The sequence below is a fragment of the Hetaerina americana genome, unplaced genomic scaffold (assembly GCF_022747635.1).
Source record: "Hetaerina americana unplaced genomic scaffold, ioHetAmer1.1.p SCAF_1, whole genome shotgun sequence".
NCBI lineage: Eukaryota > Metazoa > Arthropoda > Insecta > Odonata > Calopterygidae > Hetaerina > Hetaerina americana.
Window position 1 is genome coordinate 122,072,478 of NW_027286069.1, and position 23,974 is coordinate 122,096,451.

Below are 23,974 nucleotides of genomic sequence, written 5' to 3' on the forward strand. Positions count from 1 at the left end.
AATATGGTATGAATATCCACTATTGCCTGATCTTTTCGATGTAAGTATAATTGGTGTATATGTTAAAAGTGGAAAACCCGGAGATATCTATAAATTAAAGTTGAAACTTCATAAAACCTGTTAGATTTGTAAATAATAGACATTAGACAATCAGCCAAGAAGTTACAATTGTTGCTGGTAGAAAATCAGGATGATAGGTATGGGACAATCAATGCAAGTGAAATGAAGTTTATGAGGTTTTCAAGAAAGATGCTGCTAGTGTAACAAAAGGTGGGCCGAAACTAAAGCTGGAGTAACCGTTTATTTATCTTGGCAGCATTTTGGACCAAGCTGGCCAAAGTAATAGGGACATCAAAATAAGAATGCATCAGGAAAAGAAACTTTCACAATAAGCAGGGAATTAACATCAAGAATGCTAAGTAAAGAGTTTAAGTTAATTCAAGAATGTTAAAAAGAGTTTTACTCATTAAAACTTTGATGTGGAAGCAAGGTTTTTTTGGATTGGATGCTTGGTCGTCAAAGCAAGAATTAATGCATAGATTGAAGGCTTTTCAGATGTGGATATGGAGAAGGATGAACAAGGTAAACTTTACAGAAAGGAAAACAAAGAAAGAAGTGCTAAGCATGGCGGGGGGGAAGAGACGGTCGTCTGGAGAAATTCAAAGAAGGTAGGAGAGAAGGATGCAGAGAATTTTGATAGGCAATGGCATGCTGAAGGCTGAGAGGGGAGGGCATTTGGCAAGTGGTGTATTGGAGGGAAATAATACACATGCTGGATGGAATGAATGGCAAGACAATGTGCATGGAATCGAAGAACAGATTATTGTAGTGTGGGATGTCTGTCTGTGTGAGGCTAAGAAGTGAAAGCATGTTCGGTCTGAGTCCATCCAATACCCACCTTAAACCATTAAGACTACCAAATTACCATAATTCATAGTAACATGATTATGAATTTAAGTGGGTCGCTGTCTGTGTGTGTGTGTATATATATATATATATCTGTTTCTATATGTATGAGTATTTATTCGCCGTTTGGCGGGATTTCGTGTTTGAATGTATATATATATATATATATATATATATATATATATATATATATATATATAAATAAATATATATATCTATATATATATATATATCTATATATATAGATATATATATCTATATATATAGATATATATATATGTTGCAATAGTTGCGGTGAGCATGTTGTTCTATTTTCCGATTTTGTGTCAATTCCACCCCTTCCCTCTCCCTTTCCTCTCTCCAACCATTCCTTTCACCCCTCCTTCGCCTCCCGTTCTCCCCTTCCCCTGGCCCCCTTCCCTTTCTCTCGCACCCCTCACCTCAACAATTCCAGCAGTCATTACTTCTATACCTTCAGAGGAAGACGGATTGTTTCCGTCGAAATATCAAGAAAATACTTGTGAGTGTTCTTTTTTTGTGTTTCTATATTGTGTGTTACTGTGTATTGTACTATATATATATATATTTTTATATGGGTTGCGGTAGTCCAGTGGGCAGAGCGTTGGACTACTGACAGGAGGGCCCAGGTTCGATTCCCGGGCAAGCCTCTCTGGGCACCTACAGCTCCACCCAAACTATGTGATTTTTTGGATACCACATCTTCCTGGGAAACCATAACCGGCACAGGGAAAGGAACTGGCCCCCCTACCCTGCTAATGTGTTAACTTCACACACCATTTAGGGCTTAGTACTGGGTGAACTCTACCATCACCTACCAAACCAACCTTCGGCTTGATTACTGCATTTATAGTAATGAAATTTAAGTTTTAAATGCTTGGCAAATAATTGTGAATACTTTTCATTATTCAAATAAATTCCTTTCTAAAAATTTGCATTAAAATCTGCTTGGGTGCAGTAACGAAAACGATGAATTTGATTTGGGAGGATATGAGGGCAGTTATTGCTCATCGAGTAAAGAAGCAAGCACAGCAAATGCATCTTAGAGATGAAAGTGCAACAAACAAATGTTTTATTTAACCGTGATCCACACTCAGTACAAAAATTCCTTGAGCATACATAAAAGCCACAGAACATAAGTTCATTCAAAGGCATTCCTGGAAATTATCAAATAATGACATAAATATGACAATGCTGCAAATTCTTACATGAATTCTACTTCTAGGGTGCAACATGAGTAGTAAAGCACAGATTCATCAGCAGAGGAAATTTCATGGACACGTCCTCCAGTGGGGAAGTTACCAACTGTCAGTCATGTTAATGCTGGCAGTGTTAACCTGTACATTATCCCAAATATAACTATCTTCAAAAAGAACTTGCAACCCGCATACCGATTTGCACTTAACTTAGGAACAAGCGAAAAGGAACCATTTCACGTCAGGTCGTTACCACTCTGGGGGCAAGAGAGCAATGCCACTCCTTGGCATGCAAATGCAGACTCGGTGAAGAAGAAATAGATGAAAGGGAGAATGTTATTTTGGTGAAATCATAAACAGAAATTTTGAAAGATTCATGTTAGCAATGCTATGAACAATGACCATCACGCAAGCACAACGCTTCAACATTTTCTCACATATCGCATGAAAAAGACTGGGGATAAATTTGCAGATTCGAGTCACAATTTCACATCATGGGGACTTCAGCAAACGATCGCTTTGGGAGGCATGGAGCTATAAAACTAGGGAACACCAAACACCATTCTGATGAGGCCAGCAAGCTAATTGATCCCCCACGCATCCCCCACTTAGCCTTCTCCGTCCAATCCAAGTTGTTGGTCCCACTCTTCAAAGTATAGCTCCCAGGCAGTTGATATATCGAGCCACGCACACACACGTCAAGGCAAGAGGCCACAAGTCACTCGCATCAAATAGCAACCAGTCAGAATAGGCACTTTTCAAAGATTTTTTTCATTTTTGAAAGATTTTTTTGAAAGTTTCCATTTTTTATAAATTTAACAGTTACAAATCGATATCTGCAGGCATTACCACACAAATTCACAGTCTTTGCAAGATTTCTTTGGCAGTGTTTACAATCCGAGTAACACCTTTCAATGCCTTTGTTAAGGACCGGGGCTGAGAAGGTTGGGCGTCATTACACAGGTAGGTTATCACAAAAGTGGATCAATAACAAACGACACTCCTTCAATTGAAAATCCAAAAATGCCACAAATGACTCCTTATCCCCATCAAGAGACCAATACAAATTGTCATTCCAAAGAGAAGGAGATCCAGGAGATCACTCGGTAATGTATAAATATGAAATGGCTCTAGTTTTACCTATGGTACAGAAATAATAATATTTATCAATTTCAATCAAATCAACAGTCTCAATGAAAGTTAGCCAACTCTCACGTACAGTGATCTCCAGAAGAATATTAAAAAATGAGAAGGGAGAATCGCTCTGTCTCTCCGTTGCGAAATAATCTGCTCCGACCCTTGCCAGTAACTTTCAGGTTCTTATTGGAAAATTGCAAAATAAACAAACAATAATGCTCCACTACGCAAAGTTGAAGATGAGAATTGAATAACTTGCAATATTTCAAAATTTCTGTACACACTAACACTACGTACACAATAGAAACTCTTACCTAAGTACTGTAAACATGTAACACATGTTTCATAAAAACAGATTAAAAGGGATTCCACGTAACCTCATCTAAATACAACAATCACAATTAAGATACACAAGTCCATTTACAAATAGGGACAAAACTACACCATAAACACCCTGACTACAGTGGCTATGATTATGCCATTTTGAGGCAATCATGACTCTGGAAATGAACTTATTTTATTACGGTTATACGAAACTAAAATATTATCTGGCATTTTCACGTTTAAGTGTACTCAATTATATATCCATTAACATTAAAGCTAAAAACGTTTAGTCAATAGGCAGTCAAAGTAAATGGTGCCACCAGCTGAGAATTCATATTAATGAAATAATCTTGGTGATAATAATATGTCTCAGATATCTAATCATTGAAAAAAACAAAAATTATGAACAGAAAGACATTAAGAATGAATAATTAATTACAGAGAATCCAAGTTCTGAGGATTGATATTAGAATTATGTGACACATTCAGTAAGATGCAACAGAAAATATTTGTTCAGATGCATTTATTTATGGGACGGCGTAACCTTGATTGTGAGGTATGTAAATAGCACTTAACTTCATATAACAGCTTATTAAGACTTTATGAACCAGGATTAGAGTGTGATAATCTTTTACTTTTTGGCACTGTTATCTAGGAAGGAAGGATTGATGGAGGGAAGTATAGACTTGTTCTAAAGATTAGCTTTCTGAATTAACATTAACAAGAGATTGAGGTGGACAAAGTAGTATCTGATAAATATTGTAACGAGATTGACCTAATTAAAAGTATTCCTTGCATACAACAGAATGTTAGAATCAACATTGTGCTATGCTAAAAGAAAGTGGATGTGAAGCCAGCTCCTAGGGAGAAACGGTAGGTTTTAGGTTCAATCCTCTTTATTGATTGGAATTATACATTTGAAATGAAAAATTGATCCTCTAAAAATATCTACAGGATAAAATCAAAATGATATCCTGATATCTAAAATAAAATTTGCAGGGAACCCAAAAAGAAATGATGAAACACTAAGTGCTATTTTTAGAGATATGCTGCACCAATGCCAACATGCAAAATCAAATACGTAGATATGTGCATCATTAACATCTATAAATCAACTGATACCTGTAAACGGCACTGGAGGTTAAATGTCCAGTTGCTGCTGAGTTTTTCACTGAAATTCCACACAATTTAGCAAAACTAATGGAATGGATAAACATGAATGTGGGTGGAAAAAGTGAAAGGTCCGTGTCCAAATAGTGCAAATAACGGCCATAAACTCCGAGATTTATGAGAAAATTAACAAGCGGTTCATGTCATGCTGCAAGATTACTGCGCAATCAAACGATTGATGCTTTCAAATGGTTGCACTAGTTATGGAGTAAACGTTTATCATTCTTAATTTAAAAATTCAATTTCTTAAATTAAATTTTTAAGCAAAATGAGATGAAAATAAAATAAACTTCCACATGAGTTAGTTAGTTAAAACATAAATGATGCTTATACACATTTTTAGGATGAGTTAAAAACTCTTAGCATGAGAGTGATTTAATAATTACAAATACACTCACAATGAAACTACAGTACATTTAAAATATTTTTAAAAATAAAACTATAATTTACCAGCTATCCCACAATTGCCTGTTTTTACACGACAGATCTTTTCTCTTGGCATTTAATATCATTGATACTGTCATATCAATCCGTGACAACAACAGCGTTTAATGGCTAATTAGTTATATGAGTCATAAATACTACAGTTTAAGTATTAAGAGGCTACATTTTATTAAAATGTAAGTCTATGAATGTGAAATAAATAATAGGCATAAATAAGGTGCACTAGGTCTATATGCTATTAAGCTAATCCAGAAGAAAATGAATTCAGTGTTTGTGCAAGAAAATTCAAAATAGCGGACTAACTTTCAAGGAAATTTCTTGAGTTGGTGATAAAAAAATATTGTGCCAAGAAATAAATAGTTCATAGATAAAATATTAAACTAGTGTTTATCAATGACAATGAAACATAATCATGGCCACTAGGATAAAATGCTTCATAAAAATTAGTTCCATATCAAAGTTATAACTTTTTACAACCCTCTGTATACCAAGTACTGGGTAAAAACCTTTTGTTAACAATATATGAATATTTATGAATATATATATATTTTGATAACAGTCAAGGAACATATAATATGGTATGTGATTCATTTATCAATAAATCATGACAAATATTTTGATCACTTTAAAAATCCACCCCTCAGATCTTATTCAAATCTTGTAAACTCTTCCAGGTTTCAGCGAGCCAGATTCGATATTTATAAACCACTACTCTGGCAAGTCTATCATTTAGTGCAAAACTTCACTAATTTAGCGTACTAAAAATGTTTGTTACCACTGCAGGGCAGAGGGATTCAGGTAAGTAGTTGAGCAATTGTCAATTATTAAGTTGTATTCAGACCATAGAACATGGCACAGCACAGCTCGAGAGTCAGGGGACCCCTGCTTGTGCTTACATAAACGAAGCCACCACCAATCGAATGAAGTGAGCCATTGTGGAATCCTGTCTCTTTCGAGAGAAACAACACGCACAAGGGGCCACAATGTTATTGCACAAAAACCATACTCAAAAGACAATCAAATGAAATTCCCATTACATTAAAACTCTGATTAACGAGCAAATGTCTTTTACATGCCACATACTTCCTAATGTCATACTCCACACTATTAATGTTATTCAATAGGCCACAAGAAAAGTCTAATTGCAACTACATATCGCATTAAAATATTACACAAATTCCTTGTATATATGTTACCAACACTACATTTGCTTTTAATTGACCAATTGAGTTGTATGTCCAAAAAATATATACAAACTTCTTCTGATTATGCACAATAGATCATTGCAAGAGATGGGATTGAATGAATTACTCATACAGCTTTCATATATTGCATATTCCTCCTAACTAATTTTATGAAATACAAAGGAGCATATCGCATGCAACTGGCTACATAAATGAACAAAGAGATGTAACTTATACAATGTACAGCACTTGTAAGGTAAGAAGTATTTACAAAAACTCCATTATTGGCATTTGTAAAAGTTGTGCACCTCAAACAACTCCTACCTAATCATTTCCCTTCACAAAAAAATGTGAAGCATTTCTCTTAAGATCATCTCTGAGCAATCTATTGAAAAAAAAGTACACCCATGTTCTATTTCATCCTGTAGGAATTGTCATCGAATTGTCCGAAATTTACAAGTACTCAAAGTGAGAATTGTAAGCAGAGACAAAACTGCTTGCCCCAGTTTCCTTCAGACATATTAATTCTCTTTGGTAACATTTGGCAATGGCTAGTAGATTGTCGCTGCATGAATTCTTTGGCCAGTTGTGAAATCCTGTCATAAATCTTTGAAGTTAAATTGACATAGAAAAAGTCAGAGAACAATTTCCCTGGATTAACTGCTCCTATTTATGTATACAAAGGGCCTGTCATGAAGATCACTTTTCTTGCAAAATAGCAATACTTTGAATTGGTTAAAATCACATTAACATTCATGATGACACCAATTCATACCACCAGGCCATCAATTCACCTACAATGACACTCCACACACACACACACTCATACATTTGAATACCACAGCGCATTTTCTTCCTGAGTACTGTAAACTATCATCAAGATGTTTGAAATGGTGTCACATATTACTCCACAATTTCTGTCCTGGAATTAGCGTGAAATCCAGAAAATTTTGCAAAGAACGACAATAATTCTTCCTTACTTTCTAGCGTTTGTAGGCGTGTTCAAAATTGCCCATGAAATCTCACAATTAGACATATCATCAAAGTACTCAAAAAAATTGGTATACTCAAACAACTGTTTCCGGACCGAGAAACTACGCATGGGAGACTTTTCCCACCATCATTCACATTATGATTATTACTTACCACAAATTAGAGTCACACCGACAAACCAACACCCATGACAGAAACTGCCAAAAGACACATCGTATAAAATGAAGGAGTTTTAAGGACAACACAACTCTCCAAAGATTCATGAATGTAACAATTTTTTTATGCAATGGCAAGTGACCTCAGCCTGGGATTCAAACCCTAAAAATCTTGATGAGAGTCCCTCCCTCTCACCAATTCAGTTCACTCTCTCCTTCTTGCTGGCAGGCTGAATGGACGCTGGGCGGTGACACCTGGAGGACAGGGTGTCCCCTGAATCGCCACCCCCTCCATCACCATCGCCTCCCCCATCCAGCTCGTCCATGATGACCTGGGAGCCAGCCACGCTGGCACGGTGGTAGAGGCGCAGGAGGTGCATCGCCTCCGAGGCTTGCCTCTTCTCCGCAAGGAACCGACCACTCGCCTCTTTCAAATGTTCTAAAAAAGCAATGTCAGGGCACTGAACACCACCCGTGCTTATCCCTGATCCAAGACCAAGTCCTAAAAGCACAACCTGAGGAAATAAACAGAGAGAAGTCACTTAGAAAAGAACACTGGCGCCACAGACCGCTCACATCACATACCACGCTTTCATTTCAGTCATGAGGAGAGCGTAATTGGCAAAATAATGAAAACAACCATGGCTTCCTAGCTAACCTGAAGGAATCAAATACAGGTTTCTCAACTACATGATGAAATGTTACCTCAGGGAAACGAATGTAGACATGAACAATCAATCATTACTGGAACTTCATCTATACTGTATGCATACACACAAATGTGTGTATATATATATATAATAAATATACGAGGGTCATCCGGAAAGTAGTACCCGTTCGTGCCGCATGAAGTGCTGACGACGCGAGTAGCCGCTGGACGAGGTCAGATAGCTTCAGTGGCTTGTCTGCCTTCTCTGAGCCAAGTTGCGTGACGCTAGCATTGCCTGTGTTGTTTCTGTGATTGTTTACAATGTTTAAAAAAATTGAGAACGCCGCCAGTTGTGAAGTGAGGGCAGTGATTAAATTCCTCAATGCAAGAAACGTTTGCCCATGTGATATTCATCGCCAATTAAAGGAGGTGTATGGAGACAATGTAATGGACGAGTCGTCTGTTCGGCGGTGGTGTCGCAACTTCAACATGGGGAGGGGGAACACACACGACGATGAGCGTTCGGGGAGACCGTCTGTCATTACAGACCAACTGGTGAGCTCAGTTGACGAATTCATGAGGAACGATCGGCGCGTCACAATTGATGACATCTGTGAGCATTTTCCCAATGTTTCTCGAACAATTGTTCATGAAATTGTTAAACACCATCTGCATTATGCAAAAATTTGTGCAAGATGGGTCCCTCGCAAGCTTACAGATGAGCCAGGCCTCATGCAGCTGGGATAACACAAAAACTTTTGCAGCAATTCAAATGGGAAACTTTCGACCATCCACCGTATAGCCCGGACTTGGGCCCTTCAGATTTTCATCTCTTTACAAAGCTTAAAGACTTTTTGGCAGGAAAAAGATTTGACAGCGATGAAGAACTTAAAGAAGGAGTGACCCTGTATCTCAATGAGCTGGCGGCGAAGGACTATGCAGCAGGAATACAGAAACTTGTCACACGTTATGACAAATGCCTTAATTTGCTTGGAGATTATGTTGAGAAGTAGTTTAAAGTATCCTCTTTCAAATAAAATTTTTTATGTTTGTTAATATTTACTTTTGTCTTTTTAATTCACGAACGGGTACTACTTTCCGGATGACCCTCGTGTGTGTGTGTGTGTGTGTGTGTGTGTATATATATATATATATATATACTATAAATATATATTTACATATAATAAATATATTTACACAAATGTGTATATATATATGTGTATATGTATGTATATGTATATATATATATATATATATATATATATATATATATATATACACACATACATATACACACATACATATACACACATATATATACACATTTGTGTAAATCGGAGTGGAAAAAGTGTTACGACAATTGGTTTGAATGCATGCAAAAATGTATTGAATATCATGGAGAATATTTTGAAAAACATTAAAACCATTTTCAATAATAAATTACTGCCTTTTCATTAATAGCTGAAAATTTAAATATTATCCCTCGCAAAATATGTACTGAAAACAAAAAGAGGAACATCTCTTATGTGCTGACCAAAAACCTTATTTCAGGCGATAGGTGATCTTTGAAAATTATTGGCTGCACCTTTTTTTTTTAAATACTACGGTGAGTCTCCTCCCCATAGATCAATAGTTTATTCCAGTAGCAACAGACATAGTTATACAACACTGCTATATGTTGATTGAGGGGATACCTGCTCACGCTTAAATTCCCCTTTTGTCTTCAATCGCCAAAGTTACTCGATGTGAGATTTTTAAACAGTTATTTACATGAACTCTCAAGTATCCAAAACATACATAATAATACATTTGGAATCACACACTTAACCATTCACAGAATACACAGAACATTAGAATTTAGGCACTTCGAGTACAATTAGTACATATTTTCACAATAATCAGCACAAGTACAGAAACATACAACAAAATATATACAGATAAAAATAATTTGCATCGTGAATGTATGATATATTTTGATTTCTCGCCTAGTTGTAGAGCACGTTAAATAGGAAAATTGAAACCAGTGGTGTAAAATGTGTTAGACGTGTCTCCTTACATTGCTTAATTACCACTCGTGACGAAATCAAATAGGAGTTTACAATTGGTGTTTAAGCAGAATAATACTATTTCGCGCAATTTAATTTTCTTCACCGCCATGTTATGCCATATTTATAGTCTTGTTTTTTCATGACGGATACATTCTTCAATTCTGTGCTTGGCGGTGTCCTCTGTTCAGCAGATATCATATAGGTTAGTTCTCGATTTCCCAATTTTGTGAAGGTAATTTGAAAAATTTCCATGGCCTGATAGCATTTGGGTACATTTGTGTGAAAGGTTGATTTTTAGTTTTAATCTATCGCAAATAACAGGGAAAATGTCCTTTGTGCATGAGCCTTTATCGCTGTTATCCCAGTCAGATTGCCACTGAATGATTGATTCTTCCCTCAGTCTCTTCTTTAAGACGTTTTTCCCGTGCGTCACCTGCCAAATGATGTGGTTTCCAGAAAAATGCAAGGAAACGTAGAAAGAATTTTAGCCTTATTATTAAATTGTAGAGCCATCATACACCATAAAGTCTTTTATTAAGGAAATGGATAAAATAGGAAGATTGCCTTAAATATTTGGCTGATTTCTGAGACAACAGCTAAACCATTTCCCTGGAATTATCACTTCCTCCTCAATCCCCTCTGGAGAGAGGAAAACTCCATGCAGGCTGCGGAGTGTGGGCATGGCAACTGACGCCCCCTGAACTACAGTTGTACGACCAAAGTATTTTGTGGAATTGGGTGGTTGCAGAATTGACAGCCGGGTGGTTTTCCCATCGCATATAATAATACGTACGAGGTTAACAAAAGGAAGGATTGTACACGTTAGGAAGAATAACTTTTGCATTCATCAATGTCATTCCCCTAAACTGTTAACTTTTTTGAAATTCTACACTGAAATTTTCAATTCGATCCCTTGAAAACAAAACACGGAGACCGTGATTTGGCATAAGTGCCTCGTTCACTCCTCCAACTCCACACCGTCTCCTAAGGAGGAGGAGGGGTAAAATAATACTGACAATACATGAACAAAACTTTTTGTAGCTACTCCAGTCGGGATAATGAGGGGAATCGGAATATAGGAACACATTTTGATTAATGAGACCTTTCATATGCCATGCCAGCATTTTACCAGCAACAGCAATCGAAATTACATGTACACAGTGCTGTATTTTCCCATCGATGACGCATGCATTATCTATACAAAAATGTTCAGATGAATGAAAAAAATGACGAATGTGCATTATGCAATGAAAATTTAAAAAATCCATATGTTTACACACCTATGTATGCAATAATTTACAGAAGAGTCTCTCAAAAATAAATTAGTCTGGAAGCATGCCTTTCTAGTGCGCATTCTATTTTATACAGATCTGCTACTTTTATAGTTATTTCATCTCATTAATCCGTAAGAAAAAGAAGAAACGTATCATTTCTATACTTCATTTAATCTAACACGCAGTACTTCTTTATTCTAATACATAGTACTTCACATATACGTAGAGTACGTAGCATTATATACACGTACGGATAAATATATGATAGGATAGGTGGATCACTCAAATCTGAGAAATTCATCACCTGAATCACAATTAAATGAATCAAGTGCATTTATTATCTCTTCAGGCACATCACCAAGTTCACTCTCAAACGTTGACTCTTCCTCATCTTCCAGTACTGGCGTTTGAAATATTGCCCAAAGCTTTTTCAAATCCATTTTTTACACAAGTCCCTCTGACACCCTGCCAACTTTCCATGATCCACTGGCTTATTTCTTCATAAGACACTCTTTCAATTCGTCCCAATTCTGTGTAGTCTTTCATACCAGACGACATCCACTTTCACCAACTAGAATGTTCCTTTGATTTAAAAGATTTATCAATGGATAAATCCTGGCAGCCTCCCAATTTCCTTTTTTTTTCGGGGAATTGATGACTCCTAGCTTACACCGCGGCATACAATTTTCTTCTCCACGAGTAATTTTCTCGAGAAAATTCTAAATTATAAAGGCTTAACTCAATTCAGGTTTTAAGCAATCATCATGTAGGGGACACTTTCATAGAACTTGGAGGGTGCCTACTAGAACATCTGAGTGCCGATACTAACAGAGCAAAGTAAAGCAAACAAAAGAAGAAAATTCCATTTCATTCATTCTCTTATTTTTTTATATTTGATTCCATGAAAGTTAATTTATATAGAAAATAAAAAAGGCACACAAACTTATGTCTAGTTTAGACTTGGCAATCATAGCGAAAAAAGCAATGAGGCAGCATATTGTGTTGCCTTGTAAAATTGTATATTTTTTGATCCTTCTGTTGTTTGGAATTAAGTTCAATCACCTGGCTCTAATCTTCTGTGTACTTTGTACTTACGGTAGATATAGCCACAGGCAATTATGATTCCATGTATTCATTGGTTGTTACCATCTATTAGCGTATGGATTTTAACAAACAATATATACACACACACACACACAGATGTGCGGCATCTAAACACGTTCAAGATAATTATGAAGCCCTGGGCGTGCGGTATCGAGACAAATTCATGATAACTACAAAGTTTTGGGTGCGCATTATAAATAAGGTGCGTGTTATCGATGGGAAAATAGGGTAGTACATGCCACGGCACACCCGTTCATTATTTGTATCTTCGGACTGATGAGGAGACTGCGTAAGTTAGAGCAAGAACTAAAATGAGAATTTTTAATGAAATTACATCTACAGATAGAACCATGGTCCCGTAAGTACCTGGGCTGACACAGAGATGGCTGTAGTTGTTTGAAAAATATCACTATATTACAAAGTATGCAATCTATAAAGCATATGCTTCAAGATTGAAGATGCCTCTTTGTTTAGTATTTGTTTGGCAGTCAATCAATAGTGAACGTTTGTTTGCAAGTGAATTTGTGGAAATGGAGCGAATTGGTCATTGCTATGAGGCACAATACTCTTATTGGAATGGCCTCGGCCCAACCAATATAAAAGCTGAACTGGATTCTACTCTGGGTGAGCCTGCTCCTTCGATTACAACAGTAAAATATTGGGTGGCAGAGTTTAAACGAGGCCATACAAGGCTGTCCAGACCAGCATCGTATTGGTTGACCAAGTAAGATGACGACTTCAGAAAAGGTGAAGAAAATCCAATAAGTGATCCTGGATGATCGTCGACTGAAAGTGCGCGAGCTAGCAGACGTAGCAGGCATTTCAAAAAGTGCGGTACACTGCATATTTGCTGAAAATTTGGACATGAGAAAGCTGTGTGCAGGATGGATGCCGCATTTGCTCACGCTCGAGCAAAACCAGCGTCCTGAGGATGTTTCAATTGAGTGCGTAGCAAAGTTTCACAGCAATAAAGCAGAATATTTGTGTTGTTTCTTAGCCATGGATGCAGGTCCATTACTCTCCACACCCGAGACAAAAGAAAAATGAAAACAATGGATCCAAAAGGAAGAACTGCCTCTCAGAAGCGATCTCTAAAGAAGACCGTTTCAACAGCAGCTAAGGTCATGGCGTCGGTTTTTTGGGATGTGCGTGGGATAGATGTCATGGACTAACTTGATAAAGGAAAAACTATCAACAGCGAGTATTATGCGAACTTATTGCAACGTTTGAGCGAAGAAATCAAGCAAAAGCAGCCGCATTTGGCTAAGAAGAAAGGGTCGTTTCATGAAGACAATGCACCAGCTCACATCTGTTATTGCAACGGCCAAAATTCATGAATTAACGTTTGAATTGCTACCTCATACACCTTATTTGCATTATTTAGCCCCCTAAGATTATTTTCTGCTGGCAAACTTGAAAAAATGGCTATTTTGGGGCGCAAGACAGTTCTTATTATTAAAAGTGGTATCGAACTTATTTAACATCACTGGGAAAAGTGTTGAATAGAGCTGAAAGGAGATTAAGTTGAAAAACACAAATATTTTTTCCAAAATGTTTGTGTTTCCTTCGCGGGATCGGGTACTTTTTGGACCTCCAGTTTCACGAGCCCAGGCTAAGGAGAGCAAAAATAATGGAACATCAGGAGGAATATTAAACGTCAATTTAATGGGATTTCCGAATTCAAATGATGGCCGAGTGGCTCTGTAGGGGGATGTGGGTCCGTAGGGTACTAGATTGCCGCTCCCAGATATCATTTCATTCTCACCGGTATTCCTCTTTAAATTATTTTGCTGTTTACTATTCATTATTCACTATCTAAAATTTTGAAATGTGTTGCCGACAAAGGCTTACTGTTAACGACCAATTTTTTTTCGACAACCACAACCGATGACTATCCTTTGGTACAGTCCTTCCCAAAGACTGGAAATATTCTTCAAAAAAACATGTCACAGCATCAACGCCATGAGTTTCATTCATTCCCAAAAAAATCCAGTTCAGGTGGCTAGATGAAAAACTTTCCCCTCCAAGGTACAAGCACACAATCTTCTTACGTCAACAATATCAATTACTCATTAACATTTTTAATTACGAATAGAATTATTAAGAAATGAATACTAAGAAAAGGGTTGGTTATGAAATGAAATTTAATTGGCTAGCTCTAAAGAATTTTGATCTGAAATAGTGCCAGCACTTTCTCAGCCATTTGGACCAGTTCATCGCAAACCCAAAACGCAATCAATTCTTTCAAACGCAAGTTGGATCATGACACTCAAGAGGCCAATGCACAGGAATATGATAAGTCCATCGAGGCAGCTTCCTCCGTGGTGCTATCTTTCTCAGAATAATTTATGCAATGACATTTTGCACACACTTTCAAAGTAAAATGCCTCCCATGCATGTATTGCCCATCCTTCACACTGAGCAGAATGTCAGCTTCAACTGACAACAAATAAACTCATTTGATAGTGCCAAGACGATGGCTTTCACCGCCAATAAGGACATCTGCTTAAAATTAATCCTAAAACAAAGACTGGCTATGCACTCCCCGATGTCAATAGAATGCTCTTCAATCTGTGCAGCAAATAAATTGGATTTCTTGGCCGCATCGTTGATGGATTGGAGGCCAGGTACGGCAGGCATGTAGCAAAGGTGTTTCCAAACATTCAACATCCTCTGATTGCTCTCACTGGGGACGTGATTGGGTGATCCTGCTGAGGGTGGTCAAGACTCGTTCAAGAGATTTAGCTTTTTACTCATGACTGGAAGACAAATGAAGACAAATGCACGGCAGATGAATCTGAATGATGGCCTTCCATGAAGCTGCCAGACACCATTTAGTACCCGAGTAGGTCAGTACCGTTTTCACTGGCCTGTATGCTGAATCGGGGGAGCTTCCTTCAGAGTTCCATTGAAAACAACTGTCTCTCTAGTTAGTTACATGTATCAGGTTCAACACTCAGTCGAATACCACCTATCTTCCAAGATTACCTCGTAAGGTATCCATTATTATGCCAATGTGTAATTATCCGTTTCAACCTCATGAATCAATGGAATTTTCAATATACTTCCATGGAAACTCTCATGTCCAAGGTTAAACCTTAATTTGCATTTATTATTAATAATTAGGTGACTTCCTGAATCATATATTCAGGCCTTGCTAATCAACCATAAGGAGCGCCAATCCCACCCACAACCTTTTTACGGATGGTCCCAAAAGCAAGGCAGGGATTAATTGGGTTGCGACATTTCTAACTTCACTCATTCTTTCTCATGTCTTCATTCACAGCAAGCATTTTTCGATGAGAAATGAGGGCGGCAAGAATCCTAAGAAGCCAAAAAAGGCTGACGCTCTCATAGTATGGCGAGGAACCACATACATACGTGTAAGCACTTTGGAACACTTCTCTCAATGAAGCACAGAGCGGCATGATGGTTACATGCTGACTGAATGGGCCATGAAGACACGTACCTGTGACGACCCTTAAAAGTCCCCTCGCATTTAAAACTAACCTTAGGAGATAACTCATTTGTAAATGGTAACATTTTAAAATTTCTTAAATAAAATCTTAAAACTTTTTGACAAATCATGATCACCCTTACTGCAAAAAGAGGCGAGTTTAAATTTGGATCAAATAAAGTTTAGAAACATATCAGGTTAAACAGCTTCTTTGACCATCAATTTGAAGTGATTTAATAAAACAGAAACTGATAACAATACAGTATTTCAATCAAGCATATTTTGCTTCTTGCCGGGTACTGATATACTTTGACATTGGGCACCGAGAGGTCGTTTTAATTGAGGCGCAGGGATCACGTCAAACACTACAACGAGGGGGATGGGGATGAATGGAAGCACAAACCTGGTGCATACCTCGCGTCAGAGGAAAGGAACACCCATTGGAATTTACTTCCCAGGATCAATTTAAACATTAATAAATCCTTCAAGGGCCATCCATTAGTGATTTTCACTTGAAATATGCATACACGTGACAGAAATAATGAAAATCAGCTCACCTCTTCAGGCTCCATTTCACTGAGTAATTCCAGCTCACGGGAGCCTAGTAATGATATCAAGCCAATATCACGGTGCAGTCTTTCAACCAGTTCAAGAAGTTCACCTTCTCCAATGTCACAGCCCGTGCCATCTCCAATGCCATCCAGCTGATCAGAAGTCAACCTGCCACATGCACAAGACACATTTGACACATTGCTTCGACCAACACCCTAGAAATACACCATTTTGAGCTCTTCAAAGAGGCATCCCAAACACAGTTGAGAAATTTGAAAGCTTTTCAACATTGATAAATGAATTTTTTTAAATGATTTAGCATTTTAAATATTAGGGGATTTACTTTTCTCATTGAAGACAATTTAATAATTGTTAAATCTATCAGAAACAATTTTTGGCTTTAGGTTAAATTTTGTCTTTGCTTTTGGTGCAATGAAAATAATGTAGCAAAAATGTCATGTCTCTGACAAAAAATTCATAAATAATTAAACAACCAATAGGAATTTATCACTTGCAGGTAAAGAAAATATGCATTACGAATAGAGGGAATTAAACTTTGTTCACATTTTTATTCTTGTAAGCAAGTAAAGAAACCAAAAAAATCTCAGGAAATTTGAATAATTACATGGCATTATATGAAAATAGGCAAATACTATAATTGATATTTATAATAACTAGTTGGGATAATCATTGACATATACCATAAAAACTAATTGAAAAAATTTGGTAGTGACTAATGCCAACCAATATCATTTTGGTTCATGTTAAGAGCGGTTGAAGTTTATGAAAGAGGCATACTAACATCGATATTAAATCGTTATTGACTGTTATACACCTCCATAGCAGTAGGAAAATCATTAACTTATATCAGACTACAATTTAAAGTTGAAGTATGAACACTGATCAATTATGTTTTCTCAAGTATTATTTTGCAACAATTTCAAAAAATCCAATCCACAAATATTGATACGATTTTAACCTGACTGGCTTGACAAGCAATGATACAATTTGTGACAACCACTACGCAGCTGCAAGAAATAGACATTGAAATAATGAAAATGAACTGTTTTACATCGGTGGAAAACAAAATATGTACAAAATTAACATTCTCAAGGCAGTAGTATTCCAATGGAGAGTGCGAAGTGTGAGCCTTGTCGTCATCTTTGATACATCAGCAGTAAGAAATAATGAGCACTCTCAATCATCCATGCATAATTTCATATTCCACACACCATTTCTGATCATAATATGAGAATACAAACCTTTAAAATCACTTAATTCATGAAAAGGTCAAAGAAACTCTGGAAAGTGTCGCAAAATTGTTGTAAAAGCTAGCTTATACATTAATTAGTGATGAATGAAAGATGAAAATATTTAACAGCTAGGATGTGAATAAAATTTAATCCATTCAAACACAAAATATGGCAGAAGAAAATGTATCCTATGTCCAATGGCATCATGTCATATTAATCCTTACACATAAATAAGTTGACACATGGATTTTGAAAATTAAAGCATGCTCTCTTCTTTCTTACGAACACTCACACACAGGAAATTAAAGAAGTTTTAACGAAATTTTTAATTGCCATACTACCTTATTATACAAGGCGATTGAATATATTCACGAATACTTACTACATGCAATTATGAAATATACTTATAACCAGACCATCACCAGTTAATGTGAAACTATATCATTAATCTTGTTAGTAAAATTATTGGAATTACAAAAATGACAAACCTAGGTAATTTTCCAGGAGGTAACCACCTCTGTTGACCAGAGAGTAACATTAGGCTTGTGTTCCTCTCCAATGTCGCAAAATAATCTTCATCGTCGACCTCCGTTCCATCCTGTTCCAACACAACTGTTACCTCTTCACCATTATCCAGTCCAAGTTTTTCTTGACCTAAATGAAACAATACAATCATGGTTATTCCAATTTCTCCTCAAGCGAGGCATTGGCAAATTTCACTCATAATAAAAAAATGTAAGGTGTACAGTTAGCCGATTCGTGACTTATGAAAATTGGAACAATCTCCAACTTAAAACTCAAATAGTACCAAACTTTGTTTTCCAAAGTATATATTTGTCACCTCCAAAATCTTGTAACAAAAAAGGTACGCACAATCGCTGAATTATTGAAGTTACATTTCATCTAAAAAAAGATAAACTAATACTTTTCCAAAACCCATTTTACCACTGGTTAAAACTATGTTGTCATGAACACAATATTGGCTACAGGCTTGTGAAGACACGGTAAATTTTGAAAACAACCAAGTCTAAGGTATGCTAAACCTTGATTTAATGTAGCTCAGAGGAGGTGAGTAGCATTCACAAATACCTCGAAATATTAATTCCTGAAGAGATGAAGCTACCACGCCTTTTTTCTTCTCACGCCGGTAATCAACCACTTTGTAGGGTAAGCATTCAGCTTCAGTGTTATCATGGTTGCTGCTCTCCTCTTCCATAGTTTACCTGTAAATGTCACACTTGACAAATAAAAACTACAGCAAATTCAATGACCTCATTACTGTTATATTGTTGTCATACACTGTTTTCAATTGCTTAGAACAACACTATGAAACAAACGAAACAATTAGCGAGAATGGGAAAGAATGATAACGGAACAATCAAAAGAGGCGCGATACATAAATACGCGTGATTTCTTCAAATGGAGTCACTAGAGCTAGTCTTACAACTAGATCAAAAGGTAACTGGGTCAGATAATTATTACCTACCTGTAGGCGCATGCCGTGCAAAATCAATAGGATATCTGCAAATTTGACGAAATAGTAACCCAATTATACCTTAAGAAATAATTAGTTAACATAAATATAAAGACAGGCAATGTTATGTCCATGAAACTTCCATGGCAAATACTCACCTAATGTGAGACGACGAATGTTATAACTGCAATGATAGAGACAAATCACTCCTCACAGAATGATAAACCAAAAGGACAAACAGAAATTAAACTTCTGGGCAGCTGACACAAGAGAACAAAGCGCTCCTGCTCCGTGTCCTTACGTCCATGAGAATCCAGGCCCAACTGTGACCGACTGTGTCACAGCCGTTCAAACAAACAAAAGAAGCGCGCGAGGCGCATTCGTAGTCCCCGTGACGTCAAGCTAGTTTTCGTTATTTTTTTCGAGGCGCCGCCTCTTTAAAGAATACACTTTCTTTAAAAATGGGCGGAACACATCTGGGGAATAAATATACACGCTCATATTTTCACAACCCATCCAAAATAATTTATTGAAATACTTCCATTTTTATCATACAGAATAGTGTATCTCTATAATAATATGTTCTCAAAATTATTTTTTTTTGAGGTCTGCTGCTCAGTGTAGCAAATTAGGAAAAAAATGGTTTTCATAGTTCAACCGTAAATAATTTCGTAAAATGATCGAGGAAAATACTCTGCAACAAACGTTTTCAGCCTTTCTTGTGGTGGAACTGGTTGGTATCGAGGCAATGGAAATGTGCGGCTGACACCATCCGTGAGTGCCCGCAACACTGAGTATAACTCGGGTTCCGGTTGCTGGATCAGTTTCATGGAAGAAAAAAAGAATAACCCACAATAATGAGTGGTCATACTAAAAATACGTATTATTACATGCATATAAAACTATTCACGTGCAGTAAATTAAAAGGGAAAAATGATAATACATATTTTATATGTGTGTGTATTAATGAAGTTTTATTTCTTTTTGAATATAACTAAATTAAGTGTGTATGAAGTTTTTATAAATAGTAATCCATCTGGGGACAGTATTTGGCGTGCTCTCCGTGGTCAGCGGCTAGTTTACTGTATTTGGAGTTCATTCGACCAAAGAACGATTCAGTTTTGATTCACGATCCGTGTAAAGGGAAAGGGTGGAATACTTCAAGGAGGAATATGCATGCACAGAAATATTTGACGCACGGAACAATTATTTCATTCTCTCATAAGCATATCAATGCCAAGGCTGAGCAGTTGAATAAGCATGTATATTTTACCTGTATCTCAACGTACGGCCGTAGAGATCGCACCTTCATTTCGAAGTAATCCTGCCCGATTTCTCCTTTGGCTGCATCTCCTAACCACGCCCACATGGATCGAGCTTGGTCCACCAGTCTCTCTTCCGTCAAGAAGGAGCCTGTCAGTCAGGTGTGAGTCATGAAAGTGGAGGGAAGAGACAGTGAATTTTCGCGAGGCAACGGTAAGCTGGTCAGGTCAAACAGCAAGGAACTTGGAAGCAAAAATGCAATTCGTGAAAACTCTTCAATCCAGTCATAAGCATAAGTAGGAAGAGATTGTATTGTATTGTTTTCGTACCGTCATGATGTGGAAGAGAGTGACTTTCGATTAATTCGAACACTTTATCAAACGTTTATAACGGTGATTTTAATCTATATTTACGTATTCAGGAAACAATACAACTGGCGCACAAAATTAACTTTTTCCGTCAACATTTCCGAATACTACAGTTGAATATATTGACCAATATGTGTAACTCATATGGCAACAAATGGAATAAAGTATTCAAATTTCAAACAAAACAGTAGTTACTTATCAGAAAATAAATGAAAAACGTATTTGCGATCGGAGCTTAAAACAGCAAATTCATTGTGATCTCTCTATTGCCCGCTGCTACGCATCCTCAAACACCACTGCTCACAATGACCGAGCAGAGATATTAGCTTCTATGTTACAAGTTTTGAGTTTTTATGGGAGGTGACCGACTGCTAAGGTCATTTGCGCCATTAGGGATGGATGGGAAAGGAAGGGTGGAGAGAAACCTGGCGTCGGCATTAGCCTACTCTTTTCGGAAGGCGCCAAGGGTTCACATGCAGCTTAACGTCCCATCCGACGGACGTCGTACTCACTCAAAGTGCTCTCCACAAAGCACTTCAAGTAGGGATACCGTTGGAAAATATTTGTTTTCTCCAGGATCTGAACCCTGGTCCTCTGTGCGTTAGCCCCCGCACCATCCCGATCCCCTTTCTACCTTGTGAGAGAATCAAACAATGTTTCATATTTGTAATGGGAACACAAATTTTTCTAATTTTAAGTCATCATTTTATGAATTTTTGGAATCGGCAGTTTTTCATTAAAAAATGTTTGGAATATTTTTATTTTATACTCACCATTACTGTGAAGACTACGTTATAAGCTCTACAGCTTCAAACGAGAGTATAATATTGCTATAAATATATAGAATATGATAAATAATTTTTAATTATTTATCAAATAGAAATTGATGTAGCAGATTTTGTCAAACATGGGAAAAACTGAATATTTTTCGATGGTTTCAAAAAACTTGACAGTTAAAAGCCTCACGTGGAAGTAGTATTATTAGATCCACGTTCCAAACCATTGACTGTGACATCAGCCAACATTTTATGAAATTTTATACCGATCCAAAAGAGAAAAGCTAGAAAATTTCACCTGCACAAAAAGTGAACCTTCCAAGTGGCTCATAAATATGGATTTACCTCTCTACCCTAAGCCATTAAGGAACTGAAATATGTTCTCAGCAAAGTTCAAATCGACCAAAATACTGTCCAAGGAGTCCAAGCAGTCGGTCAGTCGACGAAGCATTAATTCCTTCAGCACCGTGGACCACCTCCCAAGCATTTTATCGATTGGAAATTGCCCGTTCACTAGACGTGTGTCCCCGTCGCCTGCTGACCTGAAAGGGATTCACCGGGGGTGACGACCACAACATCCACACCCCAGCGCCGCATCTCCAGACGCAGACAGTCGGAAAATGCACGGATGGCAGCCGCGCAGGCGCAGTATGGTGACCTCATCGGCGTCGGAATGCTTCCCAGGGCGCTCACCACATTGACGACCCGACCTGCGTGGAGGGAGGAACGGGAGAACGGGTTAGTTGGCCGTTCGTCGCCCCGCGGCACCATCTTCGGCCGGAGACGTCATCGTTCGGAGGGCAACGCAGCGAAGGCCGTCTTCCCGAAAGTGAACATTGGCCAACACGGGAGTCGCTTAGGGTGGTTGATTGAGGAAGGGCGAACGCACGTTGGGAAACGGGAGTCGGATGTGATCGACTTCTTCCAGACTCACATTTCGGGCGACCGCGTTTCGCGACTTTTGAAGCAGGTTGGAAAAGGTTTTATGCTAAAGCTTTCTAAGTCTCATCCAACCTGCACAATATCTCACTTTTAAGTGTTTTGTTCTCAGAAAACCATTGTTTACAACCAGAGGATCGTCTTGTTCCTTCCTTTAACTTATTTTTACCGTTTAAGAACGTTTATAATACGATTTTTACGGTTACGAGTTGGCGAAAAAATGATTCATAAAAATACGTGATAGTCGACCGTGGCGCCTACCATGTTTACCGACTCTTCGAGTGGGAAACCGTATTATGACAAACTATAGATTACTGTTCGATAAACTTCAGGTTTATCGGCACTAGTGTCGTTAGTGTACCATTGCAAGAGACGTCTCTCCAATTTTCTGATGTATTTGTGGTGATTATTAAAAATATTGATCTAAGATTTCGAGAAAGGAAGAAATAACTCTACAGCGCCCACAAAACGGGGTTTACTAAAGCATGTTTATTTGGATAATCGCGGTCTGTCTTATGTTTCTTCTGCGAGGCACGGCGTCATTTGCGTCAATGGCAGACGTTTAAACAATATTTTAATAAAACTTTTACTAATGTGGATAAGATGAGTGCTGATTCGTGTGAAGAATACGACAAATAATTGTCTACTTCAAATTACGGAGGATTCTCCTGATGTCAAGCGTTTTGTGTGCAACATTCGCTCATTATATCCCTGATTCACCTCCCAGTTCCTAATGCGGATCGCTTCATCTTTGGTCTGAAATCCTGTGGCCAATCAGTATCTTCTCCATTAAATTTTGCATCCCTGCGCTCAGAAAATTACCCACTTTCCTCTTCATGCGTAACATTTCCTGCTTTGTCATCTTCATTAACCGAACTATATCTTCCTTCCGTTAGAAAATTCAAAGTCAACTATAAACTTCCCAAAAGTTTTTAAATCTACTGGAGAAAAAACCGCGGAGATTATATTTGGAATGCACTTCGGCTGAATACGCCAATACCTTTCGGTAATGCTTCAAACGTGTTAGCGTCACATATCTGCGCGCAGACGGAGTGGTAATTCTAACTGATTCCACTGTACCTGACTTGGTTTGCATTTCTGGATTGTAGAGTCAGCACTGATCACTTTGTATCGACTTATTTCAGATACGAAATTGAAGATATAGAACTAATTGCATATAGTAAATGTAAATTGTATTAACACAATAAACCACTGCAAACAAGAATAAATGTGTTCTCCATCATGCTCTTCTGAAATTCATCTCACTCCATACTTTTATTTCAACCTACT

The 23,974-nt window shown here is 37.5% G+C and overlaps 2 protein-coding genes across 2 annotated transcripts in view; both read right to left on the reverse strand.

The window, feature by feature from the left end:
* Positions 1-1,987: 1,987 nt before the first annotated feature.
* Positions 1,988-19,653, reverse strand: LOC139696387 (DNA fragmentation factor subunit alpha-like). The gene is made up of 6 exons (XM_071595138.1): positions 19,497-19,653; positions 19,351-19,385; positions 18,954-19,087; positions 18,353-18,518; positions 16,617-16,779; positions 1,988-8,042 (listed from the first exon to the last, which is right to left on the reverse strand). Exons 3-6 carry the CDS (start codon positions 19,078-19,080, stop codon positions 7,728-7,730), a joined length of 771 nt encoding a protein of 256 aa, XP_071451239.1. The 5' UTR covers positions 19,081-19,087; positions 19,351-19,385; positions 19,497-19,653; the 3' UTR covers positions 1,988-7,727.
* Positions 19,654-19,847: 194 nt separating this feature from the next.
* The window catches only part of LOC139687143 (D-beta-hydroxybutyrate dehydrogenase, mitochondrial-like), a 93,519-nt gene continuing 89,392 nt past the window's right edge, over positions 19,848-23,974 (reverse strand). The window contains exons 6-8 of the mRNA XM_071584280.1: positions 22,288-22,455; positions 20,612-20,751; positions 19,848-20,153 (exon numbers count right to left, since the gene is read on the reverse strand). Coding sequence (XP_071440381.1) covers positions 19,992-20,153; positions 20,612-20,751; positions 22,288-22,455 — 470 coding nt within the window. The 3' untranslated portion in view covers positions 19,848-19,991. The remainder of the gene's footprint in view (positions 20,154-20,611; positions 20,752-22,287; positions 22,456-23,974) is intronic.